The 18,169-nt window shown below is 49.4% G+C and overlaps 1 protein-coding gene across 1 annotated transcript in view; it reads left to right on the forward strand.

Moving 5' to 3' along the window:
* The first annotated feature begins 3,319 nt into the window (after positions 1 to 3,319).
* The window catches only part of MYO5B (myosin VB), a 50,696-nt gene continuing 35,846 nt past the window's right edge, over positions 3,320 to 18,169 (forward strand). Inside the window, exons 1-6 of the mRNA XM_029217772.1 lie at positions 3,320 to 3,340; positions 4,362 to 4,595; positions 12,811 to 12,895; positions 13,666 to 13,814; positions 14,933 to 15,052; positions 16,897 to 17,037. Of these exons, the coding sequence (XP_029073605.1) occupies positions 3,320 to 3,340; positions 4,362 to 4,595; positions 12,811 to 12,895; positions 13,666 to 13,814; positions 14,933 to 15,052; positions 16,897 to 17,037 (750 nt within the window). The remainder of the gene's footprint in view (positions 3,341 to 4,361; positions 4,596 to 12,810; positions 12,896 to 13,665; positions 13,815 to 14,932; positions 15,053 to 16,896; positions 17,038 to 18,169) is intronic.

Consider the following 18,169-nt stretch of genomic DNA (forward strand, 5'->3'; position numbering starts at 1 on the left):
TTCTCATGTGTCAACTCATTTGATCCTTACCACAACCCTATGAGATTTAACATTATTCCCATTTTAAACAGGCACAGAGAGGTTAAGTAGCCCGCAAGGCCACACAGCTAGTAAGTAGCATGGCTAGGATTGAAACTTGGCAGTTTGGTTCCAAAGAATGTTCTGTTGCCTCCAACCAAATTTTAGGATATCTGCATATTACGGGATTCTTCAGACATGTGAGAATTCCTCAGAACAAGGAAGACCCTTAGCTTTGTTTGGGGTTCATTCTCATAGACAACATCGTCCTTGGACAGTGGGGTGTGTGACCCAGTGTCAAAGAACATGTGTGGTGCTGTGTCACGAGAGGAGTCAGCAGCGTAATCCGTGGCACCAGGACTTGTTTTATTGCAGTCTCTTAGCAGGCAGGGCTAGCCTTTGTAAATGAATGGGTTTCTGTTCTTTCTTTATGGCTGGAGGCAACTCAGGCAGCTGCTCCCCTGACACACAGGGTTCTTAGCCAGGAGGAAAGGATACACGTGTGCCAGGAACAACATAGGTGAAGGCATCCCAGAGTATTTGTCAGAGCAGCATGAGGTGTAGCGGTCAAAGTCCCAGCTGGATGGAGGTTTGAGTTCTGTCTCAGTTATACTTGCAACCAGAGCCGACAGGTTGGGGTTATGGCCGAATCTCTGATTAGGCCTTAATTTAAGTTCCTCAGAGACAATTGGCCTAAGATCTCTAACTTCTAGCTCAAAAATTCACTGATGCCATAAAGTGGCTAATAAAGTGGTTCCCAACTCCAGACTGCAATGAAGAATCACGAGGGGGAGCTTTTTTTAAAAAGTATCCCCACTGCCAAGAAGTCAGCAAAGGAGGAAACTGAAAGATAAAACCAGGGTAAGGTTAGTGCCCAAAATTCATGTTTAAGGTTTTGTGCACCCAACTGAAGAGACAAGAGGCAAAATTAGCACGAAGCTCCCAAGCAAACAGAAAGAAGGGAACAGGATCCCTTGAGAGCTGTTGAAAGAGTTTAGGAGGGTTTGGAGCTGTCCGTGGTGCTGAGACAGGTTTCCTGAGGGTTTTCAGAATCTGTGATGTAATAAACCACATCCTTCACAATATCCTTCAGCAGCAAGTTCAGTGACAGTTCCTGGGATGATTTCTTGCAGTGTTCCTGGTGTAGGCCTGTGGTGTGACATTTTTCAGCCAAAATGATGTAACCTATGAACTTGGCTCTCTATCAATCTGGCTTTATTCAAGCACAGCATGGAGAGTGAGGCCAGTTGAGCTAACAATAGTTTTACAACGAGGGTCAAGTTCCTTAGACCTTTATGAGTATAAGGCTATATTTAAACATATTTTATTTGATATATGAAAATATGATGCAAATGTATGGATTCAGTCAGTAACCTCTATTTATTTATTCGTTTATTCATTTATTTATTTATTTTACAACATATTAAGATTCTTTTTTTTCCTATTTTTAAAAAATTTTTATTGGAGTGTAGTTGATTTACAATGTTGTGTTAGTTTCAGGTGTACAGCAGAGTGGATAAGTTATACATGCACACATATCCACTCTTTTTTAGATTCTTTTCCCACATAGGTCATTACAGAGTATCGAGTAGAGATCCCTGTGCTACACAGTAGTTCTTATTAGTTTTCTGTTTTATATACAGTAGTGTGTATGTGTCAATCCCAATCTCCCAATTTCTCCTTCCCCTCTTTCCCCCCTGGTAAACATAAGTTTGTTTCTACATTTGTGACTCTATTTCTAAGACAAATATCATATGATGTCACTTACATGTGGAAACTTAAAAAAAAAAAAAGGGACAGATGAACTTACTTACAAGTCAGTAACCTTTTCAATCAGTTTGATTCAGTGTACTTAGTACACACTCGGTAAACATTAGTTAATATTTTATTTTTCATCCATGTACATTTGAAAAATCGTATGTGACAAGTCACAGTTTTATGTCCTTCTGTGCCTCAGCTTTCTCAACTGTGAAATGGAGATATTAATCAGCCTTACTACATAGGATTTTTGTGACTAGAGAATGAGTTAATAGATGTGAATCCTGTAGTACAGTGCCCTTGAGCAGTGGTGCAGAGTAAGCATCCTCTCGGGATGTCTGGGGAGCTCGAGGAGAACAGGGGTCCATATGGAAATCCCCAGCCCGCTGCTGTTAGGAAAAGGTCCTCGCTGGAGGACAGAGCTGGCCGGGTCTCGAGTCACACTGACAAAGGCAGCTCCAGGGAGCCTGGCCTGCCACCACAGGGAGGGTTTCCGGGGTCTATGAGGGGCAAGTGCCCCTCACCACTCTCTGTGCCAGGCTTGGCTGCACGGCCATGGGTTCCATGGCATGAGGATGAGGCAGGGAACTGCTGGGCCCTTCTGGGGTCCTCCTTTCTAAAACCATGCCTCCGGAACAGGAAATGTGCCGCTGTTAGGAATCTCCCACCCACTCCCCAGGCGGCCGGCAAAGAGTTCGTAGCATCTCTCCCAGGGGGTTCCTAGAGAACTGAATGATGAAGAAGCTGCCCTTTATCAGGCACTAACTGTGCCCCTGGTGCCGGGCCCCAGGGAAGCCCTTAATCTCCCTGAGCCTTGATAAAACCCTGTGAGGAAGGAGTTACAGTTATCTGTCTTTCACACGTGAGGAAGCCAGGCACAGGGAGGTGGAATGACCTGACCACACGTTCGCAGCTGATCAGGATAGAGCTGCGGTCTGAGCACAGGTCTGTCTGGGTCCAGTCTCTTAACTCCCCAACTTCCCAGAGCCTCGCCTCAGCGTGTGTGTCAATGAAAGCAAAGAGCTGGCCTCCTAGACATGTTATCTTTGCATGAGGTTCCTGGGGTGTCATCACTGCCCATAGCAGGATGTCACCATCACGTTGTGTGCCTCTCCACACCTGCTCCATCTAGAGGCCTCCGCAGCCCCGTCCTCCTTCCCACGTTCCCGGGGATCTGACCCAGGCTGCAGCACCTGGAGGAACCTCGCTTCCCGCCCAGAGCAGAACAAAGTCAAGGTGGCTAGTCCAACACGTGTTCCCTCCCTGAACCCCACCCGCCTTGTGCAGAGACTCTTCAGCTTCCTGGGAGACCCAGACCTGGGTGGGCAGTGCAGATGGCACTGGGGTTTTTAAACAGATGCTACCTAATTGGATTTCTTATTTGTGATTACTTAGAGCAAGGCTGACTGCCAGACCAGACATAAGGGCATGTCAGGTAATAACTGGGAGGTTTCCACAGACTGTGGGAGGATCTTTTTGTGCTGTATCAATGAGGGAAATGTACCCCTTGGACACCAACAATGGGTCTCAGCCTTAAGGCCGCATGGCGTTCATGGTGTACTGGGTCCCACAGCTGTCCATGTGCTGCCCCTCACTGCTTTCCACGAAGCTTCACTGCTGGTGTGAATTAGTCATTGGTTCCTGGTGCCCCAGCTTGTTGGTAGTTTAGCCAATAGCTCTGTTCTACTTGGAGCTCCTGCAGAGAATAGCAATGAAGAATTGTCACTGACTGTTGCTTGCTTGCTTGGTTATTGGGAGAACCCTGCTTCTTCCACTCCACTTTCCCTGCTGACCACTTTGAGCTGATATGCTCAACTGCAGCACCACTTCCTGCCCATGTTTACACTAGCACTTGACACTGGCCCTGGGTCCTCAGGGCGTCCTCTGTGTGAGCTCATCCACAGTCTGCCTCCGAGTCCCCCCTCCGTACCTCTGCCAGGCACCCAGGAGAATGCTTCTCACTTACCTATTGCTTGAGTGGGTACATGATTGGGTACCTCGTCGGCAGGGATGGGTTCTGCCAGGGCATCAATTTCTGGAGTCAGAGTCTTACAGGATAAGCTGACAGGTGGTGGGAGGGATCCCTAGGCCCCATGGAGGACCTCCTTGGAAGAGGGGATGCTGAAGAGGTCCTGTGTCTCGGAGCCAGCGATTAGGTTGCAGCTCTTTGTACCAGTGAGCCCAAGGACAGGAGGGCCCAGCGTGAAAGAGCAGGGAATCCTGAAAAGCAAAGGCTGCAGTTCCAAGAAGCCAAAAACATTGTTCCTGCAACTTAAAAACTAGGCGTAAGATCTCTCCAGCCGGACACAGAAGGCTAACCACTGTCGGCCAGCTTCCAGCTCTGTCACAGCTCCTAAGCACTCCTTGAATGTCAGTACTGGTGTTTTTTCTTTTCCTTTATTTCTCCTAGGTTCACAGTAGAGTTTTGTTAGGGAGATGCCAAGAAAGCACTCAAGCGTTCGGTGATTGTGAGGTTTAATTCTGCCTTGGAAGTCCCTTTTTTAATTGCCTTCATGTTTGTTCCTGTCCCACTAACCTTGCTCTCCACCTGTTTCCTCCCTCCCTGTTTGCTGGTGCTCTCCCAGAACAAAGAGTTCAAGATGCTGTCGGAGCAGCTGTCAGCCATCACCTCCACACACGTCACGGAGGTAGAGAAGCTGAAGGAGGAGCTGGCCTGCTACCAGCAGAGCCAGGGTGTGGACAGCAGCCCGCAGCTGCAGGAGGAGGTCGAGAGCCTGCGGACAGAACTGCAGAGGGCCCACTCGGAGCGTAAGGTCCTGGAGGACGCCCACACCCGGGAGAAGGACGAGCTGAGAAAGGTATGTCGGGGCCAGAGGGGCAGCTGGGTGGTGGCTGGCTAACGGAGCGCCCCTCCGAAGTGGTTTCTTCTTCCAGCTGTTACACTGCCATAGACTTTACTGGGGCTTGTGCCCAAGACTGACCATCCCTCTGCGTTTAGATGTAAAGCGCCACTGCTTTGGGGGAACCCACACAAGCACGTGTCCATTCACCTGGCAAGTGCTGATTGAGTTTCTGCCATTACCTGGACATGATGGCATCCCCTGAAAGGTTACACACATGTGCCTTTGGGCATGTTCCTTATAGTCTAGAACTAGCCACTGAGTCCGCTCTGCAGTCCGAGTTCCTGTTGGCAGGAGAGACGGTGCAGAGGTAGTGGCCTTTCTTCTTAATGTTGCCTGCAGGGACTAGGGGCAACCTCTAGGCATCCCTACCCATAATCATAGTGCTTTGGGGAATTTGCCTTAAGTGTTGATAGTTTCAGCCTGACTAATCTCCTCTGGTTGGTGTGCTCTGTAGGTTTACTTTCCACCCCATAAAACGGGATTGGACCCCACTCTCCCATCTCAAATGTCAGGATACAGAGATTCCCTTCTCCACTGCCAAGATAGCTGTTCAAACCAGGGAAGTCCCACGTGCCCCTGCGGAGCCTTCCACGGTCTCAGGACGCTGCTTCTCTCCCCCATCTTTATGGCAACCCACAGGCCACAGGGAAGATGGCACACTGCCCACTTATTTAGTTCCTGTCCATCACTGGAGAGTCACGATGGGTTAAGAATCTAAGAGGGAAGGACTCAGTGTTCCTAACATTGAAATAACAATTTTCAGTGTTTAAAAATTGGGGCAAGCTGAATGCTGCCACAGAAAGCATCCTGAGGTAGACACAGGAGTTTCCAGATTCTCATCCCTGCATTGCCATTACCAAGTGCATGCAGGAAGTCTCACTGGCCTTAGTTCCCTCATCTGTTAAAAAAAAAGAAAAGAAAAGAAGAAGAAGAAGAAAGGTTGGTTTAGATCATTTTTTAGGCCCTTTCTACTTGCAGCTAGTCAGCTCCATGAGATGGTATTTGATGGTTTCTAGAAGGAAAAAGAACCTCCCTCAGCCCTGCTCTGTAGTGCCTGTCTCTTCCTGTGCCCAGTTACCTTCTCCTGGGCTGAGCCCTCAGGCACAACCGGGAAATAGGGGGGCTGCCATCCACCTGCTGACCCAGCTCCTGCTGGGCTTGCCTATGTCACTTCCCGTCCTGGGCAGAACTTCCCCACTGTCAGCCACTGTCTTCCCCAGATCCCAGGGGGTTTCCCAGAGTCAGAAGGGAGATCCACATGGGGATTAGGTGACGAGGAAATTGAGACATAGGACTTACCAGTGCAGGCAGCCTGGCACAAAAGAGGCCACCCTGCAGCCGGTTGCCCAGATAAACCTGCCAGTTCACCCACCACGCCTGGAGTGGACTTCATTCTTCGGGGTAAAGCACATGCTTAAGGAAACTCCCGTTACAATGTATCTACAAGCCTGTAACCTGTAAAGCGTGGAATTCCAAACTTGTTGTTTATGGATCCTTGCTAACAGATAGACAGTAACCCTTGTATGTGAATAAGAGACAAGATGGTGAAATCCACAGGCAGAGAGAAGAGGCCAAGATTAGAACTGGAAACTCTTGAGATTGGTGACCCTGGGAGAAAAAGAAAAGCAGGTTCCCTGCACATGGGTGCTGGTCACATGAGACGCTGGGAAGTCTGTTAACCCAGCAGATCACAAACCCGGGGTCTGCAGTCTCCGCCTCCACAGAGGGCACTTGACTCATGGACTCTCCAGGCTCCTTCTCTGCCTCCCCTGGGGCACTGTGATTTGGGGACTCAGAGTACTTTTAAAGCATCCACGTCTCCGTCCAGGGAGCCTAAGGGTTTATAATATCCCGTGAGCCAAATAAGGAAGCGGGCTGCCTCCTCCTCTCCTTTGGAAAAATTGTTACTATTGAAGTCTGGACCTGGGTCTTAAATATCAATACAATGAGAGCTTGGTCCTGGCAAGAAAAAAGAAAAATTCAAGGACACTGCCAAAAAGGGAATAGCAGGCACAGAGGCAGAAGGAGAAAAGCACCTTCCCTGACTCCAAATATAAGCAAGTCCCAAGCTGGTAACTTAAGAAACTGGCGTGAAATGATTAAGTGCGATGTCCATCTTTTTCCAGAAGGAGAAAAAGTGGAAGCAAATTTTTCTCTTTCTCTAAGGTCTTCCAAACGTTTATTCTGGTGGCTGTGGGGTAGGGCAGGTAGGGGCTGGCTTTTTCCCCCTCTGGTTCTTCTCTGCCGAGTCTGGGTTTAATATTTATCAAAGGTACCACGTCCAGTCTTAACAAACGCTGAATAATCAGACAGTTGGTTTCTTCTCGGGCTTGTGCAGCAGCCTGCTCCTTGCTGAACAAGATTGATGAGACGGGCGAAGCAGGGAGGGAGCTGGCTGCTGGTAGATGTTTAATTAATGGATTTGATATTTCTGTCAGCAAATGTTGTATTGGAACTGGCATCCCGGTAAACTTGGGGCTCCCCGCTTCTGACGGCATTCTCATTGTCAGGCCACGTGGCCATGCTGCCTTGGACTGTGGGAGGCCAGGCCTCCCTGGGGGCGGAGCCTGGGCATGACCCACCCCCGTCAGCTGCAGAAGTTAGCTGACAGTCGTTCTATTAAAGGCGTCCTTGCTGCGGCCTCTCCCCAGGGTGGTCTGCACCTCGGCCTGGAGCCTCCTTTCCTTTTAGCTGTGGGATGTGTATTTTGTTCCTTCTTAAAGCTATCAGTGATCCCTGCGCTGACGGACTTGTGCAGCTGTGCTGTTTCCTATCCCTGATGAAAGAGACATGAGTCCCAGGGCTGCCCTTGACACAGAGGCAATGGCTCATTATCCAGAATCTGCTCTGCTGGTGAGGCCAGCACGGCCTGGCTCAGAGCAGTGCTGTGGGTGGGTAAGAAAGAGCAGCCCACAGCTAGGTCCCTGGCTCTGAGCGAGGGTCCTTGACACTTGTGAGCCCCGCAGGCCTCGAGTGTTCAGGCTGGTGCGCTTGGGGTTCTGCGTTGTATTGTGTCGTCGGCCACCGAACCACCAGCGGATATAGTTACCTTGGATAGTTCCAGTGTAAAGGTTTTGTGTTTTTCCAAACAGAAGTAAAAAGATCTGCCTTTGGGGGTAGGGGGGTTCTCACAGTGGAATGTTTTGAGTCTTTCCCCCGCAAAGATACAGAACAGGACTTCTTTGGCCCATTAAGACTCAGAGTTGTGCTGTCAGCGGGCTTCATGGTTCGTAAGGAGGCTGATGGTTGTTAGAAAGAGGACCCCATGCGTCTCATGGAAGGACATTATCTCACTGCAGAAATCATGGAAGCTCACAGCCCTTCGTTTATTCAGTAGTTATTTATTGAGTGTATTTGTTAGGCACTGTTCTGCACACTGGTGCAAAAGTAAGCAATTTTAAAAGTCCTTCTCTTGGGCTTCCCTGGTGGCGCAGTGGTTGAGAGTCCATCTGCCAATGCAGGGGACACGAGTTCGTGCCCCGGTCTGGGAGGATCCCACATGCCACGGGGCGGCTGGGCCCGTGAGCCATGGCCGCTGAGCCCGCGTGTCCGGAGCCTGTGCTCCGCAACGGGAGAGGCCACAACAGTGAGAGGCCCGCGTACCACAAAAAAAAAAAAAAAAAAAAAGTCCTTCTCATTCTTAGGGAGTGTAAATATTTGGGGGTTATTGGAGAGTATACAGATGGGAATCAAATACAAATTATCCCTCATGTGCAATAAAGAGAAATAAAGCAGAGTAAAGGGATAGAGGGGAACCTTTGGGGCCAGGGCAGGTGTGTTTCATTCAGACTCCCGCTGAGAAGATACCTGAGTGAGGTGAGGAGTGAGCCATGGGGACTTCTAGGGAACAGGTGACAAATGTCACAGCAGGTGCGTCAGCCCTGCGGTGGGAGTAGGCTGGGTGGGTTCAAGGGCCAACAAGGAGGCCATCGGGCTGAGGTGGACAGAGCAAGGAGAAGGGTAGGAAGGTGGTGAGATCACATCAGGAAGGATCTTCTGACCTTGAAGGCAACATTGGCCGTGAACCCTCCAGAGAGATGAGCAAGTCTGTCTGGTGCACTTGGTCCCTGCAGGACACACCAGGTCCCTCCCGCCCCGAGCGCCTTCCTGTAACTCTGCTGTCGGAACCAGGCGTTTGAGGCCTGCTCCAGGCTTCGACATCGCTGTCCTTCATGTCAGCCTTCTGACCTGTCAGGATGCGGGGTGGCCTAGTGGTTACGAGCTGGACCCGGTCTGCTCAGGGCCACAGCCAGCTGTGGTTTTCTACTAGAAGACTTGCATTTGGCTCTTTTTACAGTGCAAGAACCCAACTTGAAAAAACTAAGTCAAAACAAAACCAAAAGCCCAGAGCTACATTGTATCCCCAAACATTATCACTAGTAAAGGCAGTTACTTAGCTGAGGCATTTGTTTCATTTAACTTACCAGGGACTAAACTAGCCTGATTTACACCAGTGTTGGTTCTGATGATCTGTCCCCAGTCACCTTTTAGAGGTAAGAAACACTCTCAAAAATATTGCCTTGCAAGAGTTAAAAGACCCCTCCACCAAAAAAACAAAAACAAAAAACAAAAAACGGAGCTGCTGAATGATGCTTAATGAGCCCCCACAGCTGGCGAGGGTGCTATTTATCACCTGAGAGGACACACCTGCCTGATTCTGTGTTGTTAGCGTCTCCCCCTGCCGCCTGCGTCCCTGACAACAAAAGGAAGGCCATTTGGCTGCAGAAGTTTGTCACCCACCACAACGGCGGCCAACAAACTCTCCATATGCTAGCTGGTTGGGGAGACCAAAGTGTGATTGGGGGAGCGCTCTCTGCCCCCGCCTGGGATGTGGAGCTGAGATGGGGCCCATCCCTCCTGCTGTGCGCCTGCCTCCAGAACTGCTCAGGCAGGAAGAAAAGCAAAGCTCCCCAATGCCACTTTGATGAATGGCTTAGAATAACAAAGCTGAGTTCATCAGAGGCCTGTCTTTTGGAATCAAAGCCTTGGAGGGAGACGGAGGAAAGAAATGAGGTGCCCGCAAAACAGAAGATTTTAGTGGGTACACGCTCGTAACCGTGGCTGCCCCGCCAGCTGGAGTCTTGGCTGAGATTTTAGATCACAGGTGGTTGCGATGGAGCTTCATGATCTTCGCCTGCATTCGGAGGAATGGAGGTTTCAGGTCCGGCCTCGTGGTGGTGGCATGCGCCCTCTACTGGGTAGACGACATGCTCCACTTCAGAGGGACATTGCCGGCCTGTAGGATGCTCAGAGGACAGTCATGAGCACTGAGTGATCCTGGAAGCCGTCTCAGGTGCGCACCTGCTCTGTGAGCTGCCCGTGTATACAGAAGGTGGTTTAGGGAATGGAAGGCCTAGTTCCATGGAGGGTCTGGTTACCTCACAGCCTGATCTGAGCAGCCACCCACCCTGGTCCACTGGTTCAGGGGTTGCAGTCTTGCTTCTCCGAGGGGGACTGGAGTCCTGCCCTCCTGACTGTGGCACCAGGTGGAGCTTCACTCTGGCTGCACCCTGGGTGGGCTTTTTGTTGTAGAGGTTCACACCACGTGGTTTCTTCTGTTGGTTGTTTTCAGTTTGACTTGTACACCTAGAAAAGGGAAAGCTATTTTGAGTATTTGCCAAGCTAATTTAAAGGCACACGTGAGGTCATTGGGTGGTGAACTGCGTCCAATAACAGCAAATTAGATGAATTTAAAGAGTGCTTTTTTCCTGGCCTCCTGAGCCAAATTGAATTATTTGATTAAACAAGCTCATGTCTTCTAGATGTTTTAGTCAACTATAAACACATTTAAAAAAACAAAAAACAAAACACCCTTTAAAGGAGTCCTGATTTTTGCATGAGGAGAGCTTAGGCTCCTTAACTGGATCTGCAGGGCAATTCATTCGTTCAACAAGCGTTAGGTGCCCGCGTCGGGCTGGGTACTGATGATGTGACAGCCTGGAACGTGGCCCCTGGGTCCTGCTGAGGCCTCTGGTCCAGGCTGAGCAGGCGCGTAAGGAAACCGAGTGTCTGCCAGAGGGCAGGGCCGTAGCGCCAAGGCTGAGAAACCCTGCTTTACGGAAACCTGCTATGGCCCTTACCTGTTTTCTCACTGCTACCCACCTGTTCCTCAGCCCTGCTAGGCTGGGCCCTCTCTGTGGGCAGCTACCTTGAGTCTTGTTCATTTTGCATCCCCTAGCCCCTGGCAGGGCTCCTGGTACAGAGAAGCGCATCAGGAAGTGTGTGATGGATGAGTGACAGCCTTGCCCTGTGTCACCCCCTGGGCCAGAACTAGGCTTCGCAAGTGGGAGCCTTTGATGATAAAACAGCGTCCATCCCGATGCTTTTTCTTTTATACTTTGCCCTCACCACCAAGTCAGCTTTGCTCTCTGTGGACACGAAACATCAGTTGTGTTCATTATAATAAAAAATAAATTGTCGACGAAGATAACAGTTTGGTATAATTAGTTACATGAGTGTATACATATTTACCAGCCTTACCTCATTTGATATCCTGTGGGGGGGCAGAGCATGGTCCTTTGCCTGATCCTCCATAGAGAGAGTTCCTGACCATGAAGGGGGTAATAATCTACTTGGTGGGAACGGGTCTGCTGAATATAAGGACGTAATGCCAGCGGTTCTTGCCCTAGAGCAGTGTCAGCATTGCACTCACTAGGCAGCGCCTCATTCCTGTAACTCTGAGCAGCACGTCCGCAGATGAGCTGACGAGGGAAACTGAGTCCATCTGAACTGAGGTTGCAAAGGAGCTGCAGTGTCCCGTTGCCGGGATGGGACAGTGTCCTGGAAGGTAGTTTTGAGCCACATTTTGAAGGAGACTGAAAGCTCCTTGAAGTTTGAAGGAGTTGGGTCATGTTAATGGAGGGTTAACAAATGGCTTGGACCTTTTGCAAGCCTCTGCCAGTACTGTGTGTCTGCTCTTCTCTGTAAGGATCCTTAGAGAGCACGCCACCTGCAGCCTATCAGCAGCTCCCCAGAGGGGCCAAGGCACCTAAGTGGGAGCCACTGCCTTCTGAATTCCGAAGGGGAGAACAGCAGACCCCAGTCCTGGACTCCAGCCTCGTTGCAGTTCTCTCCTGACCCTTTCTACGTGACGCTGGGGGTTGGGGGGAGCAGTTCTCTTAACTCACCTCTTGGTGCCTTAAGCTTACCTTTAAAGCCAGGAGGAAGGGCAGATGGCATTGAAACATAACTAGTTGGAATTCAAACCTCTCCAAGGCTTCTGCCCTTTAGCCAGCATCCCTGGGGCCTCCTTTCCTGCTTTTCCTGCCACGGGGTCTAGCAGCATTTCAAGGGAGTGCAGGTGGGTCCTCTGGGATCTGTGTGATCCTCTCTCCCCCTGGATTCCATGCCACAATCTGCTAGGTAGCAATTCTGGTAGGTCACCATCTAGTCTCAGCTACTCTGCACAGGCTGGTTATCACGTGTTCTGTTATTGTACTGAGGATGGCATTTTGAGGCTCTTTCTACACAGGTTGGGAAGAAGCCTCTCCCCAGTAGGTCATAAAATGTACCAAAGGTAGCCAGAACCGATTTCTTCAACCAAAGGGAGCGAGGTTGTTTATGCTCATCACTCAGACCAAAACCTGGGAGCCTGTCTTATGCTCATTTTTTCGTCTTTTGCCACACCTAGCACAGGGTACTGTGCTTAGGAAAAAAGGAGCTTCACTGAACATAATTCACCTCCTCTAGTTGAAAGTCAGCAGCAAGGCTCCTTCCCCTCCCCAGCATCTGAGCTGTGCGGGTCCAGTGAGACACACATGGGCAGGGGCGGGTGAAGACCAGGGGTAATTCTTAATTGTGAGCTTTAGGCTTTCCTGAGACTCAAACATGAGAGCTCAGAATTTACCAAGACATGGAACTAAATACAAGAAGGCCCGTTATCATTGTAAGATCCTGAACACAGCATATGACCTTGGCGTAGACTTTTCTTGAGGTTTCTGTGGGCATTGCAAAACCACAAACAGTGGTAAACTCATCTGCCTTGTTCTAATGGGATTTTTCTTTCAGTGTACAATTTTAATCCCCAAATGAAAGCAGCTTTGGCCGATTCAATTTTCTTTAGTAAAAAGAGCATTTAAACTTAACCAGCTGAAGTTCAGACCTCACAAAAGGAGCCTTTCCTCTGCCCGGCTTCACAGGCAAATATTCTTCCCCCTGCTCTCTCTTTCAGCGAGTTGCAGACCTGGAGCAAGAAAATGCCCTCTTGAAAGATGAGAAGGAACAGCTTAACAACCAAATCCTGTGCCAATCTAAAGGTAGGTACCAAAGGGCAGGACTTTTCATTTTGGATTTTAAGTTCTTTTCCACACGAATTTTCCCCCAAAGATTTCTACGAAGCGTGTAGTTAGTCCGGATGCTGCAGTGGGGAAAGGGTTTCATCAGGAGAGAGATGAAAAAGAAGGGTGATCTTTAAGATCCCGCGACATTTGGTTTCAGGAGTTTTAATCACCTGAGCGCACAGACTCACCCTGCATGGTCTTTAACTGTTTTAAATTTCCCTTTAAGAATTGTTTCTTTCCACTGATACGAATCAGAAGTTTTGGTGGGAGAAAAGCCCACCCATGTTACCTTTTTGCCTTCCCTCCTTCCCCCCACCTAACCTGCGGCCATATCTCCTCGCATCTCCTTTAATCTCTCTGCACAAGAACCTGAAAGACCAGGAATAAGGAAGAAACTCTGGAACAGAACCTGGGTTCTTCCAACATTGTTGCTATGACAGTTGTTGTAAGAGAGAGTCTGGCATGTTAGCCGAGCGAGTTGTCGTGTGTGCAGCCGGCTTCTCTCCCCAGCCCCTAGGGGCAGAGTGGGCTTTCCCCCCCGCTCCGAAGACTGCAGCCGAGCCTTGGGAGCAAACCTCCCTGGGCTCTGCAGAGGGTGAAGTCGCTGAATAAACTCGCCAAGTATCTGTGTCGTGAGCTTGTTGTGGGCAGCCTTTTAACAAGAGTTTAGTCGGCAGGCACGAGTGTTCACGCTCGAGGGGAAGCCATGCCAAGCAGACGTGCAGCTCCGTGCACTTGCTTTCCAGATGAACTTGCCCAGACCTCTGTCGAGGAAAACCTCCTGATGAAGAAGGAGCTGGAGGAGGAACGCTCCCGGTACCAGAACCTCGTGAAGGAATATTCCCGGCTGGAGCAGAGATACGACAACCTCCGGGACGAGATGACCATCATAAAGGCAAGGAGGGCAGTCCTTCCGCCCACCGGCTTCGCAGCCCTTGTTCTTGCGCTGCTGCCCGTGCAGTGCCGTCTGGCACAGCGATGCCCGGTGATCGGTGCTGCACGAACAGTGTCGCCTCCCCGTGTCAGTTCTCACCCCTCCCGCGGGTAGATCTCACACGAGCAAGTAGCTGGGCAGTGAGTCCTTCCCAAGGGCAGCTCCTTTCCCAACTTTGGGGTCTTATGAAGATCTCGGTTAGGACTTGAAGGAAAATTCCACCAATGTAAATGTGTTCTCTTTCTTGTTTCCTACTCTGGGAGAATCCCTGTGTGGAAACAGGAATGGCGTGGGGAGCACAAGCTGCGGGGGGGCCTGCAAGGGTCTGACGGTTTGTCCTAACCCTCGATGCCACGCAGATACAGGGGAACGTTTTCATGTTTCACGATTTGTCATTCTCTTTTACCCCATGTAACTATTCCCTCCAAAAAGGCGTATTCAAACGAGACTGAATAAGTTAATTGTATTGGAACCAGGAAGAGAAGTTGAGTAGGAACGTACATAGAAATCTAAAATTTTCCTACCGAGATCAGTTTTTACTCTCAGCGCCCAATCAGATGCAAGGGGGGAAAAGAGTCATTTTTAAGTGAACAGTATAGATGATAAGCTCTATTTCTAATATGCTTACTATTTTCAGAAACAGAATTGGTGGAGTGCAGGTTGAAGCAGGGGCCTCGAGGGGCCGGTGTGCAGTGTTCTCTTCAAGAGGGAGGCGGTGACAGGACTGTCTGTGTACTTCAGGCTGTTTGGGGATTAAGGGTCTTTTCCCCAGGACTTTTCAGAGAAATTGGCCCAATGTTAGGGGTTTGCATTTCATTTACAGGGAACACAGACCCGCTGTAGAGCTGTGTTCTCTTCCAAGTGTCATTTTGTTGCTTAGCTGGACGATTGTAAGAACTGTAGGTGTAAGAACTGTAGGGGAACAGCTCTGTTTAGCCGTCGTTCCAAGAAACAGTGGTACCTATTCTTGTTGACAAAGGAGGCAAAAGTCCAATTCTAGAATGTACTGTTATTTGAAAAATAATAGCTCTTGTTAACATTAGTTCATTATGTGTTTTCACATGTTTCTCCCTAAACAGCAAACCCCAGGCCACAGGCGGAACCCATCAAACCAGAGTAGCTTAGAATCTGACTCTAATTACCCCTCCATCTCGACATCTGAGGTCGGAGACGCAGAAGATGCCCTCCAACAGGTGGAGGTGAGTAAGACAGGCTCTTGGCTATTTGTCTGTGCTCCAGTGGGAGGGTCTGTGACCTGTGTGGAGCTTCCCCCACCAGCGCTGTTCTGTTTCCGGGACCACAGTTCCCCGGGCTCATTCCTGACAGCAGGGTCACTTGAACTGCGGCGGACTTATAGACGGTTCTCTGGAGTTAATATTTACTGTGCAAGGCAATACATTATGGTTCCCACTCTCCATAAAGGAAGATCCCTGATTCCTCTTGCAAAACTGAGGACCTGTTGCAGAGAGGTGAAATAGCTGGAACAGCTGAGTCATTAAAAGAGATATAATTTATCATCCCCATTTAGTATCACAGCACATATAGTAATATCAACAAGAAAATTTCCCTTCCTGACTTAGAAAGCTGGCTAAAACTCAGAGGACAGCAACAAATATTTGAAACAACAGATATTTGCTGAACGAAATGTATCTTTGTCGGTAATAGCCTCTTAGAGTCACACAGCGGTCTTTATAGTCTGTGTGTAATTTTATTAAAGGTACATAGACACACAGTTTTTCCTCTGGCATTTGAAAAGCAGAAAATCACAAGCACATAAAACCATATGAAGCACATGAAGATAGATGTGGAAGAGGGACGGTTATAAAAACAAATGTGCTTTGATCACATCCTTGTGCCAGGCGCTGCTGGCGGGTACTGGAGAAACAGGTGATCGAGCCAGAGAAGGTCCCTGCCCTCATGGAGCTTGTCTGATGGAGAGTTAGACACTAATCATTTGATGGAAGAAGCTTGTAATACAATTGCGAGTACCGTTAAGTGCTGTGAAGGCAAGTGAAGGATGGTGAGAGATGGCGAGTGATGGAATAAAGGGTGGAAGGATAGAAAAGGAGGTCCTCCAGGTAAAGGTCTGTCTGCTGTACAGTTTGGTGTGGTTTGCTGCCTGCTGTATGTACTTAGTAAGCATTTAATAAATGCTGGCTTAAGGCCCTTGGTTTTGCTTTGCAGCCTCCTGAGTCTGGGTCCCAGAGGCTTTGGTCAGCCTGAACTCCAGATGCACCAGCCAGGTGTTTGTATATGTGACGGTTTACGTGCAGGCATAAGCACTTCCATCAGTGGATTTATGGTCTTCCGGGAAGCTGAGGCTGGTTCTTGGGATTGGCCAGAGCAGCATTCATTAAGTGCTGGCTGAACCACATTATGTTGTCCCTTATGTACAAACATGTACTTTTAATATCCCTGTGGATATGCTTGTGCCGATACACGTTTGTCCATGCACACCCACACGTGACAGACCCTGGAGGGCAAACCCAGGCATGAATCTGAAGGAAAAATCTACTGGGAAATTGATGCTGCAGGATCTGTTGGATAAACGGGTTCCCTGGCAGAACAAGCACTGATTTTGATTCAAGGTGCAGTCAAGTGGTATTCGGCAGCACATTTAACGGTGATTAGTAAGCACTTTGATCCTTCATCGGAAGCATTATGTCCTGAGTTTTACAACTTCTCTGTGTGAGACCATTTTCCAGAAATGAGCTCTTTTTTGACTTCCAAATAAAAAGGCTGTGTCCTTATCCATTTGTTCCTAGAGTATATGATTGGTCATCTTAGGTGGCTCACACAGGAGGAATATAAGTGGCTGAGACTCAGATGTTACGCAGACAGAAAATGAGCCTGGAGCACCAACTTTAATATGAGAATGATAGTTGGTTGGCATTGGCTTTGTCTCAGAGGCGTGGATTGATGTTTGGGAGGGAGAGGGAGGACAGACGGCCGACGGAGACAGCTGACCCGGGGGGTGCCGTGCGCTCCTAAGGCATCTGTGCTATTAAAACCTCTTCTTCCTGCTCCCTGTCTTCCTCGGAAGGAAATTGGCTTGGAGAAGGCGGCCATGGACCTGACAGTCTTCCTGAAGCTGCAGAAGAGGGTGCGAGAGCTTGAGCAGGAGAGGAAGAAACTGCAGGTGCAACTGGAGAAGAAAGAACAGCAGGACAGCAAGAAAATCCCGGTGCGTGAAGGAGCTGCGAGCCCGCAGGGCCGCACCCTGAGGGTGCTGGCGTCAGAATGACCCAGCTCACTCCTGCCAGGGCTCACGGGGTCAGGTGTGACCACGAGAGGTCGTGCTGGGGCTGGGTTTCAGGGAAGAGCTTCATCTTGTCTTGATGGCGAATTGAATCTTCTCTGCAAGTGCCCACATCACGCCAGTCGGACAGGAGTCAGCTTCCCCAGTACCTTCAGGGTAAAGGATTTCCAGTGGTGAAGCCAGCAGGGAGCCTGTGTCATTGTCACCCACTTGCAAAGAGAACCAGGGCGTAATTAGAGTATAAACACAGTTGACCTTCGAACAGCTCGGGCTGGGGGAGCCAACCGTCTGCACAGTTGAAAGCTCACCTGTGACGTATAGTCGGCCCTGGTTCTGCATCTCAGGATTCTGCCAGTCACGGACTGTGTAGTGCTGTAGTGTTGACTGTTGAAAAAAATGCACGAATAAGTGGACCTGTGAGTTCAAACCCGTGTGATCCAAGGGTCGACTATATAGGCGAAAGTCAAATCTTAGAGAAAATCGATGCCTGTTTGTACCTGGAATCTGGTGTGGACTTGAGTTTGGTCCCGTTGGGTCAGGGGCAGACCAAGTTTGCAGTCACGCAGGACTGCAGCCTCGCCTCGATCTAAATTATCATCAGTATCTTGGGTCTTGCAAAGATACTTTTTGAAACCTTAGTGTCCCCAGATGTATCAGTCCATCCCAAGGACCCATTGGGCACCTATGCTATGCTCAGCACTGTGCTGGTACCGGACTCACAGTAGGTGTTCAAAGTGTTTATTAAATGAGGGAGATACAAACAGAGGAGAAACCCCCCCATTGCCTGGATTATAAGTTCGAGGAATGTGTAATCTAGGTCAGGAGGACCAGACATAACATGGGTGAAGAATAAAAAATCACATCGGTAGCGCTCAAATAAATGCCAGGTTGAGTACAAACAGGTTGGTGCTGTAGGAATAGAGAGCAAGTGGTCCTCCACTTGCTATGAGGACCGCTTCTAATGGGATATGAGGCCGTTTCAGACGTGGATCACATCATTAACTGACCTCACTGTGGGTTTGTGAAAGGCCTTGGGTCTGTTCTCAGGCTTGAGCTG

Source organism: Monodon monoceros, unplaced genomic scaffold (genome assembly GCF_005190385.1).
Source record: "Monodon monoceros isolate NGI ecotype Baffin Bay Population unplaced genomic scaffold, NGI_Narwhal_1 Super_Scaffold_1, whole genome shotgun sequence".
In the NCBI taxonomy this organism is placed as follows: Eukaryota; Metazoa; Chordata; class Mammalia; order Artiodactyla; family Monodontidae; genus Monodon; species Monodon monoceros.